Source organism: Candoia aspera, chromosome 1 (assembly GCF_035149785.1).
Source record: "Candoia aspera isolate rCanAsp1 chromosome 1, rCanAsp1.hap2, whole genome shotgun sequence".
In the NCBI taxonomy this organism is placed as follows: Eukaryota; Metazoa; Chordata; class Lepidosauria; order Squamata; family Boidae; genus Candoia; species Candoia aspera.
The window spans coordinates 38,806,992-38,825,972 of NC_086153.1; the positions used below are offsets into that span (position 1 = coordinate 38,806,992).

Below are 18,981 nucleotides of genomic sequence, written 5' to 3' on the forward strand. Positions count from 1 at the left end.
TTCTGACTTCGAGAGAAATATTGAACATAAATGGAAAAAGCTTCTAGAGAGATGAAACAAGTGACAGATCTAGTGGAGGTGTTAAAGAGAAGATGGATAATACTGAGGAAGAGAAACAGCTTGATAAATTGGCTCTCTTAGAACTTAGGGATATGAATTTTTGCTGGAGACTGAGAGGAGTTCCAGAGGAGAAAGGGGAGAATATAGTTGGAAAGATCATACAGGCTCTGGCATAACTATTGGAGTGAGAGGATAGAATTGGATAAAGTTTTCTGCATTAACTCCAGATAAGCAGCTACAAATAAAAAACCAAGGGATATCTTGGTTCATTTTGCTAGAAAGAAATGAGAGACCAGGTCTGGCAAACTCACTCTGGATCAAGATTAAATATTGACAATGTGAATATAAGTGTTCTGAAAGAGATGCCTGCAAGGATTTTGAAGAAGAGAAAAGACTATGCTTTTTTAACAGGGATTCTGAAAAAGAATAAAATTGTTTTTCAGTGGGAAAGATTGGAAGGTGTAAGTTTTATGTTCCAACAGCAAAGACTTAGATTTGTTGGAAGTCCTGGCAAATCCAGCATGCCTCATTAGCATGTGAATTAGCATGTAAATTGAGTTGTCCCACAATGCAACTCTGAGGAAGCTGTTTGTTGCCATTCTCACTTCCTCTCGCTCTCTTTCCCCTTCTTCCACCCAGGGAGAAGCAAGCATGCTGCTCTGCTCTCCATTCATCAGGGCCATGTCTCTCTTGGGTTTGATGGACCAACAGCTTGAAAAGCAACATGGAACTCTGTTCTTATATATGATAGCAGCAAGACTCTTATATGCTCAAAGATGGAAGGTTGTACAAATTCCCTCAATGGAGGACTGGATGATTAAGTTGATGGAATTGGCGCAAATGGCTAAGCTGACAGCATTGATAAGAGAAAACACTAACTAGATTCGTTTCCAACTGGAACCTGCGCTTGGACTATTCATTTGTAATGCAAAAGAATGAAGTCTTGATTCTAGGTTCTGATGATTGGTTTGATTTTAGAGATACAGTGTTACTAAATTTTTAATTAATAGTAAGAGAATAACTTTTAAGTACTTTTATACCCGTGCTGGAAAAGGTCAGAAGCCACTGGTCTGATATGCCTTTTTGCTTACTCCTGTTTCTTAGATTTGTATTCTGTCAGTCTTATGTTCTACATTATGTGTCTTAATTATATCTTGAACTATTACTAATTAATAAAAAAAAATTAAAAATACAGTAAAACCTTGATGTAACAGACTCCCATTTAGTGGACTTTGGGTGCGCAGCTTTTGATTGCACTTTACCCCCAAGTAACAGACCAAGGCTATTGTGTGGGAAAGCAGTCCTGACAATAGTTGTGCCTTGGGTGGTTTTGGTAAAGGAATGTAGAGGTCATCTTGGAAGAGAGGAAGTTTTAAGGAAGTGAAACAGCAACTCTGTCCTGGGAAAGTGGAAAGCATGTGAAAGAAACTCAAAATAGCCCTGCCTTGATTCTGGTATAAAGTGGAGCCAATGTGCATTCAAGATTGTTGTTATACCTTATCATAAGAAAGTAAGATTCCTGGAATTACTGTGGTATCTGTTTCCTGACCCAGCTTTCCTCAAAACTGCCAGTTTCAAAGAGATTTTCACTTATTCATGAAACCCAAATTCACTAACACATTCCATTTTGCTCACCCCTTTGTGTTCCCCATGTAGTAGGAGATAGGCGGTAAGAGAAAGATGTCCAAGCCCTACATCGCTGCCCATCTTCTTCCTCTGGAACAAAGTGGAATGAGAATAGCATAGAAATATAAATTGGTACGTGCATCAAAAATTCAGTGAATGCATCCTTGTGCTGATGCATTTTAAGCAAAGGAGGGAGAATGCAATAAGCTTTCCCTGTTCTCATCTAACCACAGGAACACTTCTACTTCTCAAAGCTACTTAAGTTTCTAAATCATGTTTGTAAAGGATAATCAGCAACTGTAAGAGCCAGGTGCCAACCAGCCCACTGTAGCCTCTTTAACAAACTATGGTTTAACTAATCATTATTGTGGTGTTTGAACACAGCCATTATATTGCTTAGAGTAGAAAACTTGAGAGTATGTTACCCAGAAATTACATCAACACCACCAGTGTTCAAATTTGCATTTAAAAAAAATTCAAAGTAATCTGCTGCAGAGCAGCATATGGAGAACAGAAACCACACAGTGTCATTGACAAAATAAATGGATAAATAATCACAACAGAAGGCAGAACTTAGCCAACTTTGACTGATACTGAAAGAGCTAAGCGGGTTTGGACCTCATGCAGGTCACCAGGAAATTGCATGGCTGTTAGTCTAGGCTAGGAATTTTTTTTAAAAAGCCTAAAGGCTGAACACAATAGCAAACTGCTTTCATCCCGTTGCCAAGGAAACTACATGGGCATGTCCATGCAGTCACTAAGGAACAGGACTTTAACCCAGTGTTTCTCAACCTTGGCTACTTTAAGGTGTGTAGACTTCAACTCTCAGGATTCCCCATGCTGGCTGGGGAATTCTGGGAGTTGAAATCCACACATCTTAAAGTAGCCAAGGTTGAGAAACACTGCTCTAACCTGTAAGTACAGGAAGAGAAAATGCTTCATGTATGGCAAATGGATGGAGCACATGGCCATTATGATTCTGTCCTAAAGTTCTTTCACCAGTCTTGTAATCATTCAAGATGTTACTGCACCCAACGTTCAAACTTCTGTTTAGGAAGAGTACCATTTGTTTTCTAAAATGCTTTAAGCGACATGGGTTTAATAATATGAATTCTTGAAGAAGCTGCTGTTCAAATAGGAAAGTTTTTCTCCCCTAATCATAAAATTTGCATTTTGGTTTTCCTGTAAAAGAAAAGTAAAGCAGACATGGCAATATTTAGGATGGGTTCATGTAACACACTAATTCAAAGCCAAACAATAGCTTAGTATCTAACATTTAAAGCCAGTTTATAAACTATGGTTTGTTGCCTAGCATTTTGTACAAACCCAACCAGCTACAGGTTAATCATTAACCTATAGTTAGGCAAAGCATGACTTAGTGCAATATGTAAACTAGGTTTTATAATGAGGACCAACTTTGCATCTCATTAGCAGGCTCTGCATAATGATAACATGCATCAACAGAGGAAAACAAGTTTGGGGAAATAAAAACTTGCCTTGCCAACAATCTGCGTTTTACATGTAGCCACTTTAGTAGTACAGCATCAACAGCAGGTGCATTTCCACAAGTTGTGGCACATGGCTTTTGGTTAAACTGCAGCGCACAGCAATTCAGGTGCGCATTTTATTGCCCTTTGAGTGCTACCAGCACAGGCTGACTTTGTGGCTTAAGAAATGTTAACAGACTGTTTTAGGGTTTTCTGTGACTCTCTCTGCATACCTTGCCAATTTTTAATTTAAGCTGACACTTCTTTTTAAAAATGCCTTATAGACAATGTCTGAAAAAAATCAATTATATATATTAGCCATCCCCAAACTGGTGCTGTCTAGTGGAGATTTTGGGAACTATAGTCCATTACATTGAGAAGGTACCCCATTGGGAAGGGCTGAATTAACCATAAAGAGGCTTGATGGTGATGGTTCCAAATGCATCTGAGTTTCATTTTCTCTCTTCAAGTAAAAGTTGTTATCCAGACACTCCTTAATGAATCATGGGTTAACAAATCACAGTGAAAGATCATTTCAATTTCACCACATCATTTGAACCCAGGCAAGTGACAAATCATAACTGACCTTGGCAACATCAAAAAACTAAGCAGGTTCAGAGGTATGGAAAATTGTTTTTATAAATGAAAACTACTGGCAAGATTATTATATGCACAAAAATGGAAACTCTGAAATACCCATCAGGGAGGAATGGCTGGTGAAGATGACAGAATTAGCAGAGAGGGCAAAATTGACTTGTTTGATTAGAAAAAGGACATTTGTTAGTGACTGGAAACCCCTTATAGACTTTTTGCTGAAAAAAGAAAAAAATGAACTTGTGATTTATGGGTTTGATGATTAGAAAGAGTAGACAATGGAAAGAAGGAAATTATGTTGTAACCTTAGAGCGAGAGGGTAAAATATAAATGCACTTGTAACTATTAAGACCAGAAGCTGCTTCTTTATAACTTTTTATTTTCTTTCTCTTTTCTATTTCTTTCTTTGCACTTTTTTCACTTATTACTTTTATTTCCTTACTTTTCTCTTTCAAAATTTGTATTGTTTCTCCTTTAAAAATTTCTTTAATAATTTTTTTTATGGACACACACACTAAGCAGGTCCCAGTCCTGAGACTATATGTTCATAGCATTCTCCTCATCTGTAAACCTTTATTTGAAAGTGTATGAGGCAAGGACAGGAAATCTACTGGCTGTTGTGCTTCAGCTCCTGCTGGACCCAGGCAACATAATAAATGCTCAAGAAGGTTGGGAATACTGGTTGGGCTCGATCTGGCAGGCCACGCATTCTCTACTGTTGCTATCAATATGTCTTGTATTTTAAGGCCAAGCAAAACCCAAATTATATTTACAGATTGTTTAATTCTATACATTTCAATAATATCCATAGTATTTTACTCTCACAATAGCCATATGAAGTATTTAGACCAGCATTTCTCAACCTCAGCAACTTTCAGATATAATTCCCAGAATCCTCCAGCCAGCATGACTGGCAGGGAAATTCTGGAGGTTGAAGTCCACACATCTGAAAGTTACTGAGGTTGAGAAATGCTGATTTAGACTGTAAGTTTAATACTTGCACAAGATGCCAGAAACTGGTTTTCTCTAGCTCTAATTCAACATTATTTATTTATTTAATCTTATTTTATTTTTATCCCAACTTTATTATTTTTATAAATAACTCAAGGCGGTGAACATACCTAATACTCCTTCCTCCTCCTATTTTCCCCACAACAGCAACCCTGTGAGGTGAGTTCAGCTGAGAGAGTGACTGGCCCAGTCCTGGATCATCTTTACATTCTACTCTGAAAACCAAGTACATCTTGTATCTGGGTTCTCTGTATAAGTGGAATTCTTACTTTACTGGGATTTGCATTGTTTTCAGAGTGTGAATGAAATGTGTCCTTTAAAAAAAAAATCCTTGGAAAGCTAAACATTGCCAGTATAAACAATAAAAACCTCTAAAAATTTGCTGTGAAAAATTCTTCCCTTCTAAAATTGTTAAAAGGAAGGAAAATGTTAGACAGTGGACTAATTTAATGGACTTCAGTGAACACAGAAACTATTAAGAATCTAAGACTAGCAGCCCATTTTCAGTTCAGAAGAATGTCAGCTTTTAAAAAGTCCTGATATTTTTTTCTAGTAGCAATCACCTGAACATTAGTGGATACTATTTGCAGAAATTTCCAATGTATGGCTGAGATCACACACTGCAGTATAGCATGGCTTGTTTCAGCTTATTCAGTGGTTGTTGAGTAAGTCACAATGGTTAAGTGTGCAAAACATATTTAGCCATATACCAGGGATAGACAACATTTTCTAGGATAAGGATTTGAATGCAAAGTTCACTCACCAAAAATAGTGGATGAGGCCAACATAAAAACTAAATTAGATGTCATTTACAATTAAACAAAAAGTAAATATAGTTCATATGGTTATTCTCCAATCATATTTAATAATATACCCATTTTGTCACATTAAAAATAGCTTTTCATAATAACTTTGGGAAATTGCTAGGGCTGCACCCAATGTTTTCAAGACCATATACAGCTTTGTGGCCTCAGGTTAGGCATTTCTAAAATAAGCCATGGTCTGTGAAATAACAATAGTTTGCTTCACACATCACACTAAGCCAAAACCAAAGAAACCACATTACGATTAAGTGGGAAATTTGAACTAGGCTAAGAGTGGGAATTTTTAGGTTCCTTGCCTCACCTATATCTAACGAAAGAACACAAACACATACATCTATGAACAGATAGAGATACTGCGGATATATAGAGAGATCTCATATCACAGAAGTCATCTTTGGATATTGGATTTCATGGAAACAAACTTTTATTTTTTTAACAGTACACTCAATTTAGCATATTTATTTAACATCCAGTAAGAGTGTTAAATCTCCCATTCAACTTTCCAGCTCCATAAATTTCTATTTGTCACGTTTTTCTCTCCCAAGGCTTGGGTTTCTGAGTCATCTGAGATGGTGTTGGGCTCCCATTTGTGGCAGAGATATTGAGCTTCTGGAGTCCAGGGATGTCCTGCCCAGCCTGGATCAGGTGAAGGATTTCTGAAAATGAAACCGAGGTATCTGGAGCAGGAGGTGGGTCAGCAGAGACACTCAGCATCTCTTCCTTTCTATCACTGGCTGCCCTGGGAAATGCACTTACTGTCTCTGTTAGGGCAGACTCCATTCTTGGGGGCACTCTGCAAATTGGTTGCTAATCCACAACACGGATCACCCGGTTATCAGTGGAAAAGAGGAAACCTCAGGCGCGTGCCTAAACACGGGGAGAGAGATGGGAGAATCACCTTGGCCCGTTATCAGCCTCCTACCCTCAACCCTGAGAATGAACGGGCACCCGGGAGAAGGCTGTTTCCCCAGTGGTCCCCGGGCTCTGGCGTGGATCACTCCGTCAGCTCCAGGGGCTCCTTTACTGCACATCTGGAGGGTCATACACGTATCAATCCTCGGCGGCTTTTCCCGTAATTCGTGGGAAGCGGGGCAGAGGACTTGACCGGCCACCCTTTTTGATCGCTTTGGTTTGATGGTTCGAAAGAGGAGCGGCTCCACGGACGTTCAGGCTGAACATGCCGTGTACCATTTCCTTCAGAGACCCCCCACGCCCGTGAATAGCGTGTTTACTGCAAAGCACGTCCCCACGGAGCTCGTACCGCGGCACTTCCTAAAAGCCCGGGGACCTCAAAGGGACAGAGAAACCATCCTGTTGCCCTATAGCTCCCAGCATCGGCCAGGTCTTTCCGTCCAATCTGACCAGAAGCAACGCACGCTCCGCCTTACCCACGCCAGAGAGGCTCCAGGAAAAACGACCTTCAACGCCAAACCTTTCCCCAAAGCGGAATCTCGCCCATTTGCCCGTCTCCTCCTGGCTTCCCGGAAGTTACCATTAAGGCGGCCGAGGGGGGAAAGGTAGGACGGGCAGTACCAAGATCTATCTATTCGCGGGGAGATACCACAATCTGGAACTGAGCGCTAATCGGTTCTGAGTCTCTTTCATTAACGAGAAACCCGGTTTTCTTTCCTCTGATGGTCCCATGGCACAGGTAGAAATCAAAGCGTACCAGGCCAGCCTTTGGAAAACATAATAAATGTTTCCGGGGGTCTACCGTATCTGGATTTTAGGCAGCCCAGATCTAATATTCATAAATTTAACTCAGTGTTTTTCAAACTTGGCAACTTTAAGAAGTGTGGACTTCAACTCCCAGAATTCCCCAGCCAGCTGGCTGGGGAATTCTGGGAGTTGAAGTCCACATATCTTAAAGTTGCCAAGTTTGAAAAAAACTGAGTTAAACTATATAAGCACAAGGAGAGTTTACACTTCATATAAATTTCCAGAGGGGTAGCCTGGTGTGGAAAGGCAAGTGGGATCAGGCCTGGTTAGATCTTGGATAAGAGATCAAGACAAGTAACCAAGTTGCAGGCATGAAAAAATTGCAGAAAGTATCCCAGAAGGCAGCAGTGGCAAACTCCTTCCACCTTTTCTGAGATGGTTATCTGAATTTTTGCAGCTCAGATCAGGGATCCCTAAACTACATGGTATATTTATTTGTTTGTTTGTTTGTTTGTTTGTTTTTCAAATTTTGCCACTGCCCATCTCCCCCCAGAAAAGGGACTCTGGGCAGTTTACAATAAAGCTAACAAGTTAAGAACAATAAAACCATAAATAGTATATAAAATGTAAATACAAATACAAATACAACATATAAATATAAAAAAATAAAAAATGTGAACCATATTCATTTTGTATTGTTTGTATGGTCGCTTTATTTATTTATTTATAGTACTGTTTATGTTTTAATTATAAACCTCCCAGAGTCCTGAATGTGAGAGGGGCAGCTATATAAATTGAATGAATGAATGAATAAATCATGAAGTCACAAGTAGGAGAGCTGACTTGGCTTTAGTTCTATCTGAGTTAGTTGTTTGCAAAAGCCACGAAGAATATTGTGGCATTTCAAAGATTAATGCATTAATGGATCACAGACCACACCATTAGATGCATAGATCATACTGACACAGGATAACTATAAATACACAGCCATTGTTGGAAATGGATTGGTCAAAGACAGTGAGAATTACCTAAGGCATGGCCATTGACAAAGCTGGTTGCTGTCTATAGTCTTCCCTGTATTTATGACTCCCCCCATTGCCTATTTCAAGACAATATTTCTTGAAACAAATGAAGTTGCGTCTGATTCATGAAAGTTCGTCAGTCTTAAGGAATTACAAGACCTGATCCAATTGTCTTCCTTATTTCTCCCAATAGGTGTTACTGACAAGTTCTAAAAGCTGTGAGATGCTAATCACACTTTGCCTTTTAAAAAAAGGGTATGTATTTATATCCTGAAGAATCAGGATCGGAACAGCATTGACGCTTTTGAACTTTGGTATTGGAGAAGATTCCTGAGAGTACTGTGGGCAGCCAAGAAAAGAAACCAATTGATCATCAAATAAATCAACACCAAGTTCTCACTTGAGGCACAAATGACAAGGCTCAAATTATCCTACTTTGGACACATTATGCAAATATCTAGCTCTCTGGAAAAGACTAATGCTAGGAAATGTCATGTTCGCCGTTTCAATGTCTTTGATGCATCGTAACGTTTCGCATGTCATTAATTGGATGCGTGTTTTCATCTCTCTGGGGAGGATGGGAACAGTTATCTTTTGGCTTTGCTTTGGAATGTATTTGTATTATCTACTGCGCTCAAGGTTACTTTCCCAGGCTAGCAACTCTGACGATTGCTAGCACCTGTGCCGGGCGGGGCTGTTACGAGGGAGGCGGGATACGTTTGCACCAAGGGTTTAAGTTTGTATTTGGCGCGCTTTTGCTCATTCTCAGCTTTCTTTGTATTTGTCTTTAGTTCCCTAATAAATCAGATTTCATTCAGCAGCCTCTTGTGAGTCTGAGTATTTGGGCTAGGGCAATCATTACAGGAAAGGTGAAAGGACAGAGAAGAGAACGACCAGTGGCAAGATGGATGGACTCAGTTACAGTGGCGATGAGTGTACAGTTGGAAGACTTGAAAGACCAGGTTAGGGACAGATTGCCATGGAGAAAGTCTATCTATGTGGTCGCTAAGAGTCAAAAATGACTTGATAGTACATAACCAATCAATATATATATATACAGCCCAGAAGCAGTTTGAGATGGGCAGCTATATAAATGGTTAAAATAAATAAATTACATATACACGTATATACTGTACGTACATATCACATCTGTTCATGCTTCAGGTACATTTACTTTTTCATAGTAGCACCAAACCTGTTTGTGGCAATAGCAATACAAACAATTCAAACAGGCCATTGTGAAAAATTAAAAAGGAGAGTGACTTAAAAAAAACCTTGGCTGTTTTGTCAAGCAGCTGTGCAGCCGTTAGCAATGGGAAAGGAAAACAGTGGTCAGAAAGGAAGAAGTACTACAGTTGAGTTTGTCAGTTACAACCACACATTTTCAGAAGCATTCCTGTTCCTTGAAATGATGCTGTGGGCTCTCCATGTGAACTTGGCCCGGAGGCCACTTGGGCATCTGTTGATCATTGCAGCTCTTCAGCTTCTGACATGTGAGTAAAATTTCCAGAACTTATTTGGAAAAAGAAAAGAAACAACTGGAAAAGCATGGGGGAGTTACATAAATAAGACAACTGTGTTAGAAAGACGTGTAAAATTCTGAGAATGAAACAAAGTGACTGCACAAGGGGAGGGGAGGGAACTACATTTTTATGGAAAAAGTAACAAAGAGATAAATCCCAGGGAAGCTCCAAAAACAATAACAATCTCAAGAATGCCCTATTATTTCCATAGGAAAAAAAGTCCTCCAAACTAATAATAAACCATTTCTTTGGATAGCAGGTCACTACTCCTTGGGTTTATTTTCAACCCTGGCACCACCACTCTATCTGGAAGTAAATGGTGAGAGAAAGACCCTGATCGTCTGTTTGGTGAATGACTTCTTGGAGGACTCACTGGGAGTCATTTGGTTTTCCAATGGAAACGGGAGCATGTTGGAATCTTATACTTATGGTATTTGCAAGGAAGAAGATGGCTCTTTCAGCACAATCTCTCAGATTTCCATCTCCAGCAAGGAATTTGAATCATGGAATATTGTCATTTGCTCTGTTGCACAAAACCAAACCTCAAGAATATGGAGCACTACCTCTCTACCGATCTCTGGTATTTATCCAAGGGGGAGGGAGAAAATATTGAAGTGTAAAAAATGACCTTAAATTATTATATCGTGGCTAGGTTCATAAACTGCATTAACTCTGGCTTACTTAACTATGGTTTATTAAATAAAGCAGAGTTGGCTAGGTTAACAAGACATGCTGAGCCATAACGTTATGGTTTACAAACCATAATGCTTGAATCCACAAAACACATTAAGCCAAAACCAAAAACTCTAGGGCTTAGCTTCTCAAACTAAAATAATAGTCTGTACACACTGGAGTTGAGCAGGCAAGAAATAAATATCCCACTTATGTCTAATAACTACAGTGGTGCTTAAAAGTTTGTGAACCCTTCTGAATTTTCAGTATTTCTGCATAAATATTACCTAAAATGTGATCTGTTCTTCACACAAGTCCTAAAAACTAGATAAAGACAACCTAATTAAAAATGAGTCAAAACCATTATTCTTGTTCATTAACTTAACTGAAGAAATTAATAACTTGGAAACTTTAAGGATTCAAGAAAATAATAATGTTTTCATACTAATGATTGATTTTTTTTTTACAGAAGAACATATGGATGATCCATGCCTGGATGAAAGTCAAGGAGGTGAAAGCAGAATATTTCCTTATTTTCTAAGTAGTTCCATGCTAAGCATCTACAGGGGAATTACTGTTTCATTCAATCACTTCTTATGGGCCACTCATTTCATCGTTGTCATTGTGCTCTTTCTATCTTTTCTCAGACAACAGAAAGGATCATTCCAAATTATTTATGAGGTTTAACTCACAGAATGTTGTCAAAATGTTGCATGTTTGAATACTAGATTTATGTTTACATTAAAATAATGATTTCTATGTGACTAAAATGGATGAAGAAGCAGATTGAAATAATATTTATGTTTTGCCAATCAACGGAGCAATGACTTGTAAAACTATAGGGACACATGTTTACTGTTAAATTCATCCCAGTTCTGAACTTGTAGTTTAAAGTAAGTTCAAAGATATAGCTAATAAAAACACAGAATATATCATTTGGGAATATCAGGACTAGACATATTTAAGAAATGAATTGTGAAAAGTGAAAGGTCCCCTGTGCAAGCATCGAGTCATGTCTGACCCTTTGGGGGGCCGCCGCTTTCACGACGTTTTCTTGGCAGACTATGGCGGGGTGGTTTGCCATTGCCTTCCCCAGTCGTCACCTTCCCCAGCAAGCTGGGTACTCATTTTACCGACCTCAGAAGGGTGGAAGGCTGAGTCGACCTGAGCTGGCTACCTAAGAGAGAATCCAGCTTCCGCCAGGATCGAACTTGGGTCGTGGGGAGACTTTCAGCTGCAATACTGCTGCCTACCACTCTGCGCCACTCGAGACTTTAAGAAAATGAGTATTTGCTGCAAATTTTGCTCTGTAACACTATTTTTGTTTGCTTTTTGAAGCAGTGGAAGACAAGATATTGTCCACTGAACTTCTGCATAACCGCACACAAGAACTACATCTTCTGGCCATCAGAACTTTGCTGTTCAAGTTCCTCATGTTTAATGTACTGATGACCTGCTGCATCCTTTACAAGACGTAAGCAAAACTGTAGGTTATTTGTTATCATAAGCTCAAATTATAAAAAGCAAAGATGAAAAAAGCTGCTAATACTTTTTTAAAAAAAAATATGAAATGCTTCAAGGAATCTGGAACAGACTGCCTCAAACAGTGATGGACTGATCTTATTTAGAAATTGAACATCCATTTATTAGATATGCCATGGATGCAGCACAAGGTAGACTACGTGGCCCTTGAAGTCACCTCCAGTCCTATCATTTTGTGATATGATGTCCATTCAGAATTCCAGGATCATAAGAAAGTATCCTGGTTCCAGTTATTAACTCCCAGATTCCAGCAATTGGATGATGAAGGCAGCCTTTGACTGAACTGTAAATCAGTGGGATCTCTGCCTTTGGTAGCTTCAAGAGACATCAGACTGATTCCATGTTGCTGCTTAATCATCATCAGGATTAACATAAAGCTTATCTGCTTATAAAAATTTAAAACATGCTATCTTAATGATTTATTGAACAATTCATTAATGATTCATTAAAGCATCATCATCTTTTTTCAGGCTTGTGTGGAAGCCTGAAAAAAGATGAGTATGCCTTAAGGCAGTGTTTCTCAATCTCAGCAACTTTGGACTTCAACTCCCAGAATTCCCCAGTCAGCATCCCTCTTTCTCCTGTTCCTGGGTTGCCTTAGTCCCCTGTGGTAGAGATGGCTGCTTTCTTCATTGGTGTTTTTTTCCCTCTCATTAAAGGCTTTGTTGTCCTTGCTTGGAGTGTTTTTCTTTACATGAGCCATTTTGTGGGGAGCATCCTGGGAGTTGGGGGAAAGGAGGAGTGGAATGCCTTTTGATTCTCCTACTGGCAGCTTATCTTCTGCCTTTTATGTACGTGTAGGGCAGTGTTTCTCAACCTTGGCAACTTTAAGACGTGTGGACTTCAAGTCCCAGAATTCCCCAACCAGTTCTGTCCAGGGAATTCTGGGAGTTGAAGTCCACATGTCTTAAAGTTGCCAGGGTTGAGAAACACTGCTGTGGGGGGAAGGGAGGAAAACAGGGGTTGCCAGAAAGTATCCCTAGATTTGAGTATTATATGTGTGAGGGGATTAGTGGGAAGGGAACTGCTGAAAGGAAAAATGACAGCAGGAAGAAGCTGTTGGAATAAGAACAGAACAGAATATAACTTTATTGATTAGTAAATTGACCATATCAATAGGTTGGACATCAGCCACTTTAACATAAAATATAGAATGTAATACCATAAAACAGATAAAATACAGTAAGATAAGATAAAATGTACTATGTTAAGATAAAATACGATAAAACACAGTAGGGTAAAATAGAGATAAAATAGTAAGATAAAAATGCAAGATATAATAAAACAAGTAATAAAATACAAAAAAATGTGACTTTAGGTGAGTTCATCACCTTTACATACCACCCCAATGTGTTCTATAAATTGTGTTCTCAGTTGGACAGCCCTAACTATAAACTTAACAGTTCTGTTGACCACATATGTACAGTATTTGTGCCTTGGAGAAAATAACACAGTCTTTTGTTGCAGTCCCAGTATGTGGTTCTGTCAAGTAATGTCTGGAGGTGCTGTGCCCTTGCTGGGGCATATAGTTGGCAATTAAATAAGATGTGTGCGATATCTTCTATTTCAGATGCTCTGCAAACACATGTTCTCTCTAGGTAAGGCACTTGGTGGAATCGTCCGTATTTAACCATAGAATCTAGCTGCTCAAATCTTGCTCTAGTAAGAGCTATCCTATGGTATTGAGTCAGGCCCATTGTCAGATATTTTTCTATTTGAAAAGACAGTTTATTCTTAGCCAGCCATCTCATCAATCTAATGTGCGCAAGTGACTCAACATCAGTTTGGGCGTTAACATCCAAGACTCTTTGTTTGAATATTGCCTTGGCCTGATCTCCGGCTGAAAGTAAATATTGTGGTGAAAAGCCGAGGTGTGCGATAGTTTGGAGGAGTTGATTGATCCATGTGATGGGTTGAGGGGTGCCCATCTGTTCTTCAAGGCACATTTTTGGTAGTCTATCATGTTCCATTGGGAGAATCCTCCACCAGTAGTTGAAGACTTTGGTTACTGACAGACTGTGAATGGAATGGGTGCCTGTTTCAGTTCTTACTGCTGCTGCGGGTGTATTCCTGTCAGTCCCCGGAATAGTTCTTAAAAAGCGTGCTTGATTTTGTTCGAGTAAGGAAGCCTTTGATAGGCCCCATATTTCGGCACCATATGTTAGCACTGGTACGATTTTTGCCTTGTGGACCTTCAAAATGGAGAGCAGAGAGCAAGGGTGGCTGTAACTAAGTAGTTTGATTAGCATTTTAGAACTTGCTGTGGCCTTTGTAGAACTTCGCTTGTAATGATTAACCCAGGGCCCTGTACCTGTATGCTGGAATAAGAGAAGTTGTATGTTTTTGTGTGGATCAGGACTTGGAACACTGCTAGTCTTCTTTTCTCCTCTCTATTTTTCTCCCTCCCCCTCACTACTATTGCCTCTCTGGCCAATGGGGAAGGGGCTGGTGATGTTAAAGACCCCTTTCCAGCATTAGCCTAGTGCAAGGGCTCATGAGATTCCAGGCATTTCCTGGAGAAAGTGGATGGAAGTTCCATATTCACAACACCTGACTTCTGACCCAGCTAGTATGATAGGATGCTGCCAGATACACCAGTAAAGATAAGTTGACAAGGAAGTGACAAATTGTAGCACTTGTACTGTGGCAATATGACAAATGAGGAGTTACAAAAGTGAACCAAGGCCAGGCATCTCCAGGTTAGAGTGTAGTAACCCTAAAGCTTACACCTGTATTAACTGCATAATAGTGACCTGAACTGTGGCATAGGGAGATCCCCAGCTTGAAAATTATTGGGCCACAAGCATATGTGATGGCCTGGAACAACCCTCTCTTTTGTCTTTTGATTTTCCCCAACTGCAGTATCCAAGGTACTAATGCTAATGTATTCACACAACACAATGGACCCCAAAATAGCTAATCACATTTGAATCTAGCAGGCTGTGCAGATCCAAGCAATATGGTTAGATCACAATTCAGTGTCTTATATGAAGCCAGTAAATTTGATTAATTAAATCAGTGATGGCTAGATTAATTGTGAGCAAGCATCTTGCACAAATATAGCACCCTACATCCTTCCAAATTACCTCAGGTTTAACTTCCGCTAAACCCAGCCAGCATGGTCAGTGATGAGTGAAACAGGACCTGCAATTCAGGAACATATGAAGGGCCACAGGTTGCCCATTTCTATAAGGTTTTATAAAGACTTTATGAGGTTCTTGCACTTAATGTTTAATACAAAAGTATGGTTATCTTCTGAGTTATCATCAAGTGATGAGAGACTGACAACTCAGTCCTACGTATGTTTATATTAAAGGCCCACCGAGGCAATTATTCCTTCTCATTAAATATGTTGGATAATTACTCCTAGTCACTCCATATAGCAAGATCAAGGCAAGCATGCACACCACATAGTTCAGCTAGCAAAAAATAAAGTTTGAAGTTTATTTATTAAACATCAACAAGCCACAAAAGAGCTGGCAAAATGGGACAAAGGCAGGCAAAAGCACAGAGAGAGATGGACAACAGGTAAGGGTTTACTTTATTTATATATTTATATATCTATCTACATCTAAGTATCAAAAGGCACAGAACCTTCCAGAGTCACAGGAAAAAATATTGTGGGAAATAAGAAAGGACAGTCCCAAAGGGAGTTTGTTGTTGTTTATTTGTTTAGTCGCTTCTGACTCTTCGTGACTTCATGGACCAGCCCATGCCAGAGCTTCCTGTCAGTCGTCAACACCCCCAGCTCCCCCAGGGACAAGTCCGTCACCTCTAGAGTATCATCCATCCATCTTGCCCTTGGTCGGCCCCTCTTCCTTTTGCCCTCCATTCTCCCTAGCATCAGCATCTTCTCCAGGGTGTCCTGTCTTCTCATTATGTGGCCAAAGTATTTCAGTTTTGCCTTTAATATCATTCCCTCAAGTGAGCAGTCTGGCTTTATTTCCTGGAGGATGGACTGGTTTGATCTTCTGGCAGTCCAAGGCACTCTCAGAATTTTCCTCCAACACCACAGTTCAAAAGGATCGATCTTCCTTCGCTCAGCCTTCCTTATGGTCCAGCTCTCGCAGCCATATGTTACTACGGGAACACCATTGCTTTAACTATGCGGACCTTTGTTGTCAGTGTGATGTCTCTGCTCTTAACTATTTTATCGCGATTTGTCATTGCTCTTCTCCCAAGGATTAAGCGTCTTCTGATTTCCTGACTGCAGTCAGCATCTGCAGTAATCTTCCCAAAGGGAGTAGCCTTTAGTTATTCCAGTTTTACATCATGGTAGTAGAAGAGGGATGGAAAGTAGGACACCAGGTGATCCTTACTGTATTCTGCAGAATGAAAGAAACAATTTGGTGGATGAGGATGATGGAATTGTAGTTTTAGGGTTAATTTGAAGAAGGCAGCAGAAACCAGCTGCCCTAATTGCCCTAACCCATTTGCTCTGAGCAATTCAGAGGCTAATAGATAAAACTGCAGCACTTCCTGAGTGCATCCCCTTATCAGCTAGGTGCAAGCAGAGAAAGTCAGTAAGCTCCCCACAAGCTGAAGCAGGAAGTGGTCAGTTGTGCATGCAAGGGGAACAGATAGATAGCAGCTGGCTCATATTTCTCCCCAGCAACAGTGAAAGTACCCACCTTTTGTGAGTGTTTTGCCAACCCAAGGGTGTGAATAATTATTGTTTGCCAATATTCATGTCTTCAGCAAAGGATCGTTACCTTGTCGTGGTGCTGGAGCTTGAGCACCTCAATGATGCCATGAGCTAAACCGTGAAGGGCCACCCAAGACGGGAAGGTCATGACAGAGAGGTCAGACTAAATGCGATCCCTGGGGAAGGTAATGGCAACCCACCCCAGTATTCTTGCTGTGAGGAAGCCAGGAAGCTCTGGCGTGGGCTGGTCCATGAAGTCACGAAGAGTCGGAAGCGACTAAACGAATAAACAACAACAAAACCACAAATGCTGAAGAAGCTGAAGTAGAGCAGTTCTATGAGGATCTGCAGCACCTACTGGACAACACACCTAAAAGAGATGTTATTTTCATCACAGGAGACTGGAATGCTAAGGTGGGCAGTCAAATGACACCTGGAATTACAGGTAAGTATGGCCTGGGAGAACAAAACGAAGCAGGACATAGGCTGATAGAATTTTGCCAAGACAACTCAATGTGCATAACAAACACTCTCTTCCAACAACCTAAGAGACGGCTTTATACATGGACTTCACCAGATGGACAACACCGAAATCAGATTGACTACATCCTTTGCAGCCAAAGGTGGCGGACATCTGTACAGTCGGTAAAAACAAGACCTGGAGCTGACTGTAGTTCCGATCACGAACTTCTCTTGCACAATTTAGGATCAGACTAAAGAGATTAGGGAAGACCCACAGATCAGCTAGATATGAGCTCACTAATATTCCTAAGGAATATGCAGTGGAGGTGAAGAACAGATTTAAGGGACTGGACTTAGCAGATAGGGTCCCGGAAGAACTATGGACAGAAGTTCGCCACATTGTTCAGGAGGCGGCAACAAAATACATCCCAAAGAAAGAGAAAACCAAGAAGGCAAAATGGCTGTCTGCTGAGACACTAGAAGTAGCCCAAGAAAGAAGGAAAGCAAAAGGCAACAGTGATAGGGGGAGATATGCCCAATTAAATGCAAAATTCCAGAGGTTAGCCAGAAGAGATAAGGAATTATTTTTAAACAAGCAATGCGTGGAAGTGGAAGAAGACAATAGAATAGGAAGGACAAGAGACCTCTTCCAGAAAATTAGAAACATCGGAGGTAAATTCCAGGCAAAAATGGGTATGATCAAAAACAAAGATGGCAAGGACCTAACAGAAGAAAAAGAGATCAAGAAAAGGTGGCAAGAATATACAGAAGACCTGTATAGGAAGGATAACAATATCAGGGATAGCTTTGACAGTGTGGTCAGTGAGCTAGAGCCAGACATCCTGAAGAGTGAGGTTGAGTGGGCCTTAAGAAGCATTGCTAATAACAAGGCAGCAGGAGACGACGGCATCCCAGCTGAACTGTTCAAAATCTTGCAAGATGATGCTGTCAAGGTAATGCATGCTATATGCCAGCAAATTTGGAAAACACAAGAATGGCCATCAGATTGGAAAAAATCAACTTATATCCCCATACCAAAAAAGGGAAACACTAAAGAATGTTCAAACTATCGAACAGTGGCACTCATTTCACATGCCAGTAAGGTAATGCTCAAGATCCTGCAGGGTAGACTTCAGCAGTTCATGGAGCGAGAATTGCCAGATGTACAAGCTGGGTTTAGAAAAGGCAGAGGAACTAGAGACCAAATTGCCAATATCCGCTGGATAATGGAAAAAGCCAGGGAGTTTCAGAAAAAGATCTATTTCTGTTTTATTGACTATTCTAAAGCCTTTGACTGTGTGGACCATAACAAATTGTGGCAAGTTCTTAGTGGTATGGGGATACCAAGTCATCTTGTATGCCTCCTGAAGAATCTGTATAACGACCAAGTAGCAACAGTAAGAACAGACCACAGAACAACAGACTGGTTTAAGATTGGGAAAGGAGTATGGCAGGGCTGTATACTCTCACCCTACCTATTCAACTTGTATGCAAACACATCATGCGACGTGCTGGGCTTGAGGAATCCAAGGCTGGAGTTAAAATCTCTGGAAGGAACATTAACAATCTCAGATATGCAGATGATACCACTTTGATGGCTGAAAGTGAAGAGGAACTGAGGAGCCTTATGATGAAGGTGAAAGAAGAAAGTGCAAAAGCTGGCTTGCAGCTAAACCTCAAAAAAACCAAGATTATGGCAACCAGCTTGATTGATAACTGGCAAATAGAGGGAGAAAATGTAGAAGCAGTGAAAGACTTTGTATTCCTAGGTGCGAAGATTACTGCAGATGCTGACTTCAGTCAGGAAATCAGAAGACGCTTAATCCTTGGGAGAAGAGCAATGACAAATCTCGA

General features: G+C 40.3%; 2 protein-coding genes across 2 annotated transcripts in view; both read left to right on the forward strand.

Moving 5' to 3' along the window:
• Positions 1 to 18,981, forward strand: part of ZC3H6 (zinc finger CCCH-type containing 6) — a 195,350-nt gene that overhangs the window by 113,911 nt on the left and 62,458 nt on the right. The window lies entirely within an intron of this gene.
• PTCRA (pre T cell antigen receptor alpha) lies at positions 9,695 to 11,956 on the forward strand. Its single transcript, XM_063291044.1, has 4 exons — positions 9,695 to 9,776; positions 10,063 to 10,386; positions 10,948 to 10,989; positions 11,817 to 11,956. Exons 1-4 carry the CDS (start codon positions 9,695 to 9,697, stop codon positions 11,954 to 11,956), a joined length of 588 nt encoding a protein of 195 aa, XP_063147114.1.

Coding starts and splice junctions, on each gene's coding strand:
- PTCRA (XM_063291044.1), top strand. CDS start 9,695: ATGCTGTGGGCTCTCCATGTGAACTTGGCCCGGAGGCCACTTGGGCAT. Junction 10,387..10,947: donor TACCTCTCTACCGATCTCTG/GTATTTATCCAA, acceptor TTTTTTTTACAG/AAGAACATATGGATGATCCA. Junction 10,990..11,816: donor CCTGGATGAAAGTCAAGGAG/GTGAAAGCAGAA, acceptor TGCTTTTTGAAG/CAGTGGAAGACAAGATATTG.